This window comes from Salvia miltiorrhiza, chromosome 7, assembly GCF_028751815.1.
Source record: "Salvia miltiorrhiza cultivar Shanhuang (shh) chromosome 7, IMPLAD_Smil_shh, whole genome shotgun sequence".
Taxonomy (NCBI): Eukaryota; Viridiplantae; Streptophyta; class Magnoliopsida; order Lamiales; family Lamiaceae; genus Salvia; species Salvia miltiorrhiza.
In genome coordinates, this window is record NC_080393.1 from 45,953,258 (window position 1) to 45,963,329 (window position 10,072).

A 10,072-nucleotide genomic window follows, 5' to 3' on the forward strand; every position below is an offset into this window, starting at 1 on the left:
GCACAGATAAGTAACACCCCACAACAGTTCTTTGTAAGAAGTTTTGAGAAACATTTACGGAAAGAGGAAACAAGACTTCAAATTAATGAGACGGGAGAAATCGTGTGTTTTTGTCCAACACTGATCTCATAAGATACAAAGATCTCACACCAAATAATTACAATCCGGTTCAGAACATACACTAATACGTGCAAAACCAAGCATCAGCATCACATTATGATGCAGCGACTCCCTTCCTCTGCGGCTTGTGTACCAGCTTGCGGGTGCCTGCCCGACTCAGAAGGGTTGTACGTGAACTCCGAAGTATCTAGCCCGTACTGTTTCACAAGCAATGCATAAGTAACTTCAAATGAAGAATTAATTCAATGCAACTTGAAATGATTATTATCATAACACTTACCTATACGAGTAACAATCTGATGAAATTTATATCATTCAAGGTGTTATAGAACTGAAAGTACTATCTATGGAAGGTCATGTCTACAGGAGAGGTTTAAGACAAGGATATCTGTCTGTGGTTGTGCTTTTATCTACCCTCAAGATACAATGAAATACTGTGTTATATTTCACGATCAAACTAAGTTAAGACTCTAATGAGAGAGTGAAAGTTCATGCTGTATAGGTTGCGGACTAAGAAATCAACAAAGATGGTTTTGCATATAAAGACTAGTGACATTATGCACCCGAGACTAAAACTACTAAAAAGTTGAAATGTTAATCACACTCAAAGTTCTCTCCTTTCGAGAGAATAAATACATTATAAAACAGACAGCACATAAACACTGCACCAAATAAAGCTTCTCAATTTACAGTAGAAATGAGTCCCATGCTGATAAATATGAAGTACATAGAAAGTTACAGACAAATCAAAGTTCTTAGAATGTAATAATTGTTACTTGATTGGGAAGAATTCTGAAATGGATGGTCTATAAAAATTATTGTCTGCTAGCTATTCTTATTATATGCCACAGCTACAAAATGTAATGCCTATCCTAAAGTTCAAAGATCTGGAGAAGTAACATTTGCCCCAAATTATTTAGAAATAGAACATATGAAAATGAAACTGATACAATCTCACAGCAATGAATCATCATGAAGCTGCCACTACTATGGTTGAGCCAACAGACTACCTTCCATGCCAATTTGACCTTTCATCCAAAAAAAGGGTACAAGTTCTATTATCGTGTAAAATACTCCCTCCGTCCTTGATATCGTTTCCACTTTGTAGACGACATAGGTTTTAAGAAAGTGGTGGATAGTAGTTGATAGTAGTAGGTATTGTTGTGAGTAAAGTTTGGGTCCCACTATTGTTGTGAGTGGGGTTTGTGGACACTACTACAGTACTACTATTAATGAAAGTGGAAATGATATTGTGGACGGACCAAAATGGCAAAGTGGAATCTATATCGTGGAAAGAGGGAGTGATTTAAGCATATGACAATGTGCGTTTATTTTTCTTTTGTAAAATTACTCAATTAATGTTATAATTAAAGATAGTATTTAGCATGATGATAATATTTTTTAATTGGGTTAATTGCACCAAAGTCACAACCTTTGGCAAAGTTGTACATTAGCCACAAGTTTAAAGCTATGCAATAATGACATATAAATTTAAATTTGTGTGTTATTTATCATCCCCAAATCACTCTGGAGAATATAACTTGGCATGGCTTATGAAATTTTCCTACTTGGACACAGCTTCCAGCAAACAAAATGACGTCATTTTGGAACAAGATATGTTGGCAAAAAAATATCACAACCTTTGCAAATAATACACAAAATTCCAGAATAGTTGCGAATTACACAACATTTATTTATTTTTTCAATTGAAAGAACATAATTATTATAGAATTGACAATTTTGAACATTACTTTACAACATAAGAAAACAACACTAAACAAATTGACGTCAGAATTACTTATTTTCTTGAAATATGTTCAAAATTGCCAGTTCCAATATGTTGTTTTAATTGAAAATAATAAAATTTCAGGCAAAGAATAGGTTGATCTCTAATTTGCAACTATTCCTTAAGGTTGTAAAAAAAAATTCCCAACAAATTTTGTTCCAAAATAACGTTATTTTGATTGCTAGAAGCGAAGCTACTACACCCACGTAAGGAAACTATCTTTTACCTATCAAGGCTAATCCTCAAAAGTAAATGCCCCCTAATTCTAAAGTCGAGACACAAGACAGTATACTAGTTTATTCATTTAAGTATCTCACTTGGCAATAGCACATTACTATTACAAAAACTCAGTGTAACATTCTTACCACCAGAGAATGCCAAAAGCATTATATAATTAGAATCCCAGCAGATCAGCAGACAAAGTTCTTCTTTATTTTCCCCTTTTCAGTTTCATACTGAACTTTTTCCAGAAACAGATTATGCTACCAGTTATCCTTAACCTAATAACCCCAACCTGATAATTATTCATGCTTTCCACATTAAGGATAGGATGTCATCTACTGACCATCTCTGACAAGGCTTAATTATTGGACATAACTCTAAAATTAGACCCATATATAAACAGATCAGAATAAGCCTGAAATCAAGACATCTTGTTCCTGAATTGCTTTACAATTCATTGATTTCATTTTTTTTTTTTTGGATAAGCATTGGTTAGAATTGTTGAATGACAGCTCATCTAAAAGCGTAAGTTGGTGAGAGAATAGTGTCAAGGCCTTGCATATTAAGTACCTTCTCTAGAAGCTTAGGCTGGTGGAGAGGAGTATTGTTATAATTATTTAATTTAATATATCTTCAACACAAGCAATTGCAAAACATATTATGGAGCAAACCGTCATTGAAGCATTCAATGGCTAAAAAAAAATAACAGATTTTCACCTTTTCCCTCATACGTGTACTCCATGCATCATTCCTACTGGGGCGCTGGTCAAGGGTATTAGCGGCAGAGACACCGGTGGCTGGCACAGGCTGTCTATTTATTAATGGCTGTCGGATCTGTTGCCTTGGCGCACCTATATATTCTTCATCACTATCATAGTCTGCTGGTCTATTAGCAGCCCTTACAATGAGTGCTAACAAAAATATAACTGCCTGCAGTTTCACTGTAATTAGTAAAATTAAAGAAAAACAAAATTGTTCGTCAAGTTTTTACAATCTAAACAACTCAACTACTTTAAGCCAGCTATTCATTCCTGGAAACAACGCCACAAAGTCCCACACTTCAGTTAATTGAGATTACACTGAAACATAATATCATCTCTGCCACACATGCTAAACCTGCATAAGAAAAGTCTAGTAGGAATATATTATATCATTATTACCTAAACTCTGCGTCAGCAAAAGCTTAGTGTTACCAAGAAATTGTTCTTAAAAGTGGCAGTGGAACTGTCAAAGATATACACATATACACTGACAGTTATTACATTATGGTGTTGGTTTTCTGGTGTCACAACTGAAACAGTCACAAATAACAGAATTACTTGCATAGAGACTTTCAGGGCATACAACCATTCCAACTCACATACAAGCATATGTCAATAGTACTATTACCTCTAGTATGACAGCACCAAGGGCAACCCACTTGACAATTTCCCAATGGCCCTTCAGAAATTTATATATCTCATCGAAGTTCCCAGTTTTGTCAGTTGGAATTTCCTGTACACTTGGCTCGTGAATTAGATTTACAACTAATAAGTCAGATATCAAAGATAACAATCACAGTTCGACTAACCTCCTGCCAGCTTTTGTCAAAGAATATAAAAGCAGCCAGTCCCAACTCCACCAATATCAACAGGATTACCAGTATTGAAAACTAAATTATCTTAAGGAACTCAACCATCTTTCGGAGAACGAAAAAAGAAAAATAACATCGACAATTTTAAAGAACTCTTCAACTAACTTGTTTGCATCAATTACCATAAAGATGATCAGATGAGTAATATTAAGACAAAACCAAGCAACCAGCATATAGTTAATCATACTTCTACTCAACAATGAAAGTATCTTGATATTGTCTACTAGTGAAAAACTCCGGGGTTGAGGAGCGATAATTTACAGTTAACAAATCATTGTATTCCTTGAGGACTCTGCGAATCTCCTGGGCATGAAGCCATGCAGTTTCACCCTAAATTGATTGATGATATAGAAATATAGAATAAATTGGGAAGGATACACAAGTCAGGCAGCAGCCATTTCGAGTCGCCGTTCCAATGCAACCACAACAAGCAACAAAAAGAACAGCTACACCAATTCCAATAAAGAGATAAATAAACCTGCAATTAGAACATATGACACAATCATTATTGGAGGAAAACATAAAATAAGACATAGATGATGAGAGTTAATGAGGGCAACTTTCGTATTAAACTCCAAAACGTCATTTTTGAAATATAAGTTACAAAAAGACTTACGTTATGAATAGGAGGAAGTATATCATATTGTGTTCAAGTAAATGTGCGATAAATTTTACAATGATTACCAGTAATTTAAATATTCAGAGTAATTAATAGACCAATAAGTTCCAAGAGTAGATACTTGACCAAGCCCTTTTGAGGCTTTACGCTATCTAAAGCATGGACCACACAGAATGCATTAATAAAGAAGACTCTGATACTCCAGAAAACTACTAAATATTGATTAACAGAACCGTGAACAAGATAGAGTTGAGGTTATCTCTTCATACCATGCCTTTGGGAGTTTGTCAAAAATGCTATCGGCCAAAGACACAGCTAACAGCATGGGCCGACCAAGCTGTACAAGCTCCTGACTTGACGGGGGAACGGGCTCATCACCGCCAGAGGAAGCAGAGTTCTTGTACTCCACGAAGAGGTATATGCCATATCCAACCATAGCCAAACCCACAAGCATCAATAAGAAGTTCAAAAGCTTCAACAGGCATTCCCAGAACCCTTTACACCCCATTCTGTACAACGAATAATCTCTCTTCTGATACAACAACTCAAGCCCTTTACTCCCTGCAAAGCAACTGAATTACTTCGCATGCAAATAAGAAAATTGGTTTAAGAAGAAATAAGAAAACTATGACTTAGAGATAATTGATTTAAAATCCACAAAATCAGACTATGTTTCTCACCCCCAAAAAAGTCCCCAGCTACCCTTATTCAGCCCAATACATGAATATGAAAATTACAGAGATGCATCCAAAATTATCCACAGAATAATTCAAGAAAATGCTGAGACAGAAAGATTAACCCATAAAGAACCATTAATGCATGTGAATTCTGCATCAGAAAGGTGAGATATGCTGGAATCAACAAATACTAAAAACAACATTCAGGAACAAGAATAGTGGCAATAGATCAGAAGAAAATTCGTTTATAGCTTCTCAATTGAATAGATAAAGAAACGAGAGAGAGAGAGAGAGAGCTTACAAGAGAATAATCGCAGATCAAAGCATCCAGCGAGAAAGAGACGAAGAGAAATGGAGAGATCAGCGGATTTAATATTTTGTTTGTATTAAAAAAAAAATGAATTGTGAAAGTGGCCTTTCGCTTCTGTCGACATTGCGCCAAAATTGCTTTATTTTTTTATTTTTATTTTTTAATAAATTACATAAGCAAAATTGCTTTAATTTTTTTAGTGGGCCGCAACGCAACGCAACGCAAGTTTATCTATCACCGTTTGTAAGCACAATTTTCATGAATCTTCTACGTATTATCTATATTTCTTTTTCTTCTATTTATTCGGCCGCTGCTGACTTTCGGAGTTTCTATATGAGTTAGTGTTACATTTTTCAATTCAATTTCGCATTATATAATTAATTTATATATATATGATAATAGTAATCTGACAGATTAACTGTAACCTTGAGCGAGTGATATCCTAATTGGGTATCACGAATGTGTATATCTTAACTAGCTTGCTGCTCGCCCGTCCGTACCACAAAAGGGAAGGAAAGGGCGGTCCATAAGCGTACTAAAAGGTAACTAACAATAACAAACCATGATTAACTCTAAACAATCGAAGGTAGTGATGGACTATCGGGTGATAGGCCAGAACGATATAGAGTAAAGAGAAGAGATTAATCTATGAAATCTTGTCTTCTAAGTCTTAGTTTTCCTAGTAGCTAACGTTTCACATCTGCCTATGTTCTCGCATCTGCCACTCACTTCTTGGCTCTTATCTACGCCCCTTGAGAAAGAAAAATCAAGAAAAGGGATGAAGGGGGCCTTTTCCAGTTACAAGCAATACAGTTTGTTACAGGTCAATTCAGTTCTAAGCTTGCCTTAACCTAGTGCTACGTCTTACTCCTACTCCATACCACTGCGGGGAAAATGGGCTTTGATGCGTGGATTCCCTTGTTATAGTAAAGCACTAAAGCAAGCAGGAGAGGAAGAAGGTGCAACCTAGTCTCTGTCCGTGGTGGACGTTCGAAAAAAGAGCTTTTTGCCATTCCATTCTCTCTCCTGTTTGTGAAAGGCACGGAGGAGCCTAGCCTAAGTCAAAGAATCAGAAGTAGATGCGCATGAATCAAGAAGAAAGATAGAAGCCTTTCGCCTATTAGTTGAATTTTATGTCTTAAGCATAGTTCACCTATTGATAGATTAGAATTTGAACCTGAATTTTGCCTATGGTTAGTTAGGAAAAATCCTCTATCGGTACCCTTGGTCCCTCAGTTACCGGACTTGTAGCTCTTGTCAGCCTTAGAACTAGTAGCTCTCTTCTTCCTTACTTTGAGCAACAGGTGCTTTTGAGCTCCCTAGCTAATCTCCACAAAAGTCCCTTTGGTCGTGGGTGCTTCCTTGCTATTGATCTGGCCCTCTTCTCCTTCTCAATCTCAGACACCAGCAACCTCTGCAACAGGCCCTATTAAATAGGGGTGAAAGGTTGCAAGCTTCCTCCATCCCATTAGGCTTGTCCCATTTTTTTGGGCACGATAATTAAGAAGATTATAATTAATATAAGTAAAAATGTGTGAAACTATATTACTTGTAGTGTGAAATTATTACCAAATATAAAAACATGATAAGATCAATGAGACAATCTAAAAAGGAAAATAGGATAAGATCAATAGGACGGAAGAAGTATATTATAGGAAGTGGATTATGTAAATCCTCTTCTTATAATAGTATATAGATTCAAACATAAAATACACATTATGTGTATATGGCACACTAAAAATATGACACGTGACAGAGACATTCAATAATAAAATACACAAGGCAAAATACACAGAAGGATAAGTTGAAAATATAAATTTTGGATATTAAAAAAATAATGTAATAATTTTTAAAATTTCTTTTTATCTTTTTTTGTTTTTGCACCGCTCGCGAAAATATGCAACGTAAATATACACATAGTGAAATATAAATATTCATGTTGTTACATACAGATATGCATGATGTTGCCACATGGATGAGTCTTAATCTATTACCTGACAGTCGCCTAGTGCAATGTATATTTGTGTGCAATGTTATACATATATGTGTTCAATTATATACATAATTAAAGCAGCAAGCGATAAACAACAACGAGAGATACATGACGGCTCGCCTAGCGATATGCATACTTTTGTAAAACGTTATGCGAAATGAAATGAAATGAAATGTTTAAATAAATAAGTATAAATATTAAATAGAATTAAAATATACTCCCTCCGTCCCACGAATCTTGACACGTTTTCCTTTTTGGGCCGTCCCACGAATCTTGACACATTTCCAAATAAGGTTATAGTTATTACCTCCTCTATCCTACTTTATCACTTTTATTACATTCTCTCTCCTACTTTATCACTTTTATACTTTATTAACTACACACTTAAAACACTAATCTACAACTCCTTAATTCTCGTGCCGAAACCAAACGTGTCAAGATTCGTGGGACGGAGGGAGTAAATAAATGTAAAATATATTTTAATAATAAAATAAATAATCCACATCAATTACGTAGTAAAATTTCGAATTTAAAAACGTAAATTTTTTATTCTGTACAAAGTGTAATGATAATTAAAGTTATTAAATAATTTTAAATCATTTGATAATGAAAATTAACATTACACATTATTATTATAGAGTATTACACATGATAATAAATAAATATTTTCATACACAAACATAAATAAAAAAGTTGTAAAATTTAACGAAGAGAGAGAAAATAAAATATTTTAAAGTTTTCATAACTTATTCGTTTTAAATTTATTTTTAATGATTTTTATACCATATTAAATATTTTGTCACGAACTTAAATTTAAGATGCATGTTAAATATTACTTCCTTCATCCACAAAAAGACGACCTAAATGAGAGTGACATGAGTTTTAAGAAAATTTGTGTTATTTATTTAGTGAGCGGAGAAAGGAGCCCATAGATTAAGAAAAATGAAAAAAAAGTTAACTAAGTTAGTGAGTGGAGAAAGGGGTCCACAAGTTAGTAAGGGCGTGTTTGGTTTTGGGTTTTACAGCATATTAGTTAAGTTAATACAGAGTAGTAAAGAGTTTGGTATTCTACAACACTTATGTGGACGGCCCTGCGATATGTGAAGGCCCTGAGCTAAAAATTCGGATTACGCAGGATAATTAATACCGTCTCCCCTCTCGAATTACGCAGGATAATTAATACGGCCCTGCAATTGTGTCCATTTTTAAGCTTATCTAACCTAGAAATATGGATACCAAACGAAAATCATGATTAATTAACCATAATAGCAAACAACCAACCAATATTAGTAACACATATTTATCCACGCTAATAATCTAGTTTACTAACTATACTGATTAATCCCTTACCCAAAACCAAACACGCCCTCAGTGGATAAAGGGACCCACAAATTATTAATAAAATAGGTTATGATATCTTTTTGTGGATGGACTAAAATGAAAAATTATGACTTTTTTTTATGGACGGGGGGAGGGGAGAGAGTACTTCTTATGGGTTAATGGTGTTTAGTATTCTCTATGGATTTGAATGCTTGTTAAAGTATCGTTGATGTTAGATTGATTAAGTGAGTTAGATAATTGACGTTCTTGATGTTTGTTTATCTTATTGAATCATTGCTTTTTTACTTTAGAACCCTAGCTTAGATTATATGTTTATTGCCTAGCGATATGTTTACAGCCTTTGTTTATGTATATTAGATTCTTGCCTAGGTAATCTTACATGTTTATTTCAATCACGCATTAGTTATAAGAGAGCGAGTGCCAGACCCAAACTTTTGTTTAAAGTGTTTAGGAATTTACTGCTTTTCTGTGCGTAGCATAATTAGTCGCCCTACTTAGCCTTCATTGAGAGACGACTTGGGTTGGCTTACCACACTAGGATGACCTCGTGCGATTGCGAGTCAATTTCATATGTGTTTTGGGTTGAGTCAAATTTTGGCGCCGTTGCCAGGAAGGCTTTAGGTGTTTGATTGTGTTACATTATTTTCTGTGTTTATTTTGTTTCTTTCTTTTTGCTTAGTTATTTTTCTTTTTCCACCAGTGCATTTGATCTTTTTGTTGAGTGTTGTGTTGCTAGGGCGTCGAAGTCTTAACAGGTGTTAGGTCCCGGAAGGTCTGGAATAGGTGCATGGGGGGAGGGAATACACCTATAGGCTATTTTAAAACTTAAGACAAACCAACACAACCTTTGACAGTAAAAAAGTTTGGCAAAACTTTGGTTGGTGACTGGTACTGATTCTCTCTTCAGTAAAGAGTTATCAGTTAAATCCTAGACTTTAACTGATATGCATTAGGCTTTAGCCAACCTTGTAAAACAAAATGAATGTTATGAATCTTACTGACTATCCAAAGATTTATCAGTTAGACTAATAACACTGGCAGCGGAAAACTTTACTTAAGAAATACCCTTTTGTGATTAAGCACGTTGTCAAGATTTAGTTTCACTTTGCAGTTAATCAGTTTCAGTTGAAAAAGAATTTGCGCATAGATAAAAAAGTCAAGACAGAAAGTGATAAACGACAAAAGGGATTTTTACGTGGTTCAGAATCCAATTCCCACATCCACGGTCAGTTGATCACACTGACAAGTACTCTGGGCTTGTGCTTACGGGTGCACAGCAAACTTTGAACTGAAACCACACGTTTCAGTACCAACACACTGGATTGGATTTCTCAAACACACTTAGCACACACTGGGCACTAAGATTTCTCT

The 10,072-nt window shown here is 34.9% G+C and overlaps 1 protein-coding gene across 2 annotated transcripts; it reads right to left on the bottom strand.

Moving 5' to 3' along the window:
• Positions 1–59: 59 nt before the first annotated feature.
• LOC130992776 (tobamovirus multiplication protein 2A) lies at positions 60–5,513 on the bottom strand. Of its 2 annotated transcripts, none has more exons than XM_057917529.1 (7): positions 5,359–5,513; positions 4,650–4,941; positions 4,140–4,239; positions 3,699–3,779; positions 3,518–3,622; positions 2,846–3,058; positions 60–317 (listed from the first exon to the last, which is right to left on the bottom strand). In XM_057917529.1, the coding sequence occupies exons 2-7, from the start codon at positions 4,886–4,888 to the stop codon at positions 210–212; spliced, it is 846 nt and encodes a 281-aa protein (XP_057773512.1). In that variant the 5' UTR covers positions 4,889–4,941; positions 5,359–5,513; the 3' UTR covers positions 60–209. The 2 variants fall into 2 exon arrangements, with proteins under 2 accessions (XP_057773512.1, XP_057773513.1); XM_057917530.1 differs by lacking the exon at positions 5,359–5,513 and adding an exon at positions 5,061–5,342.
• Positions 5,514–10,072: the final 4,559 nt, after the last annotated feature.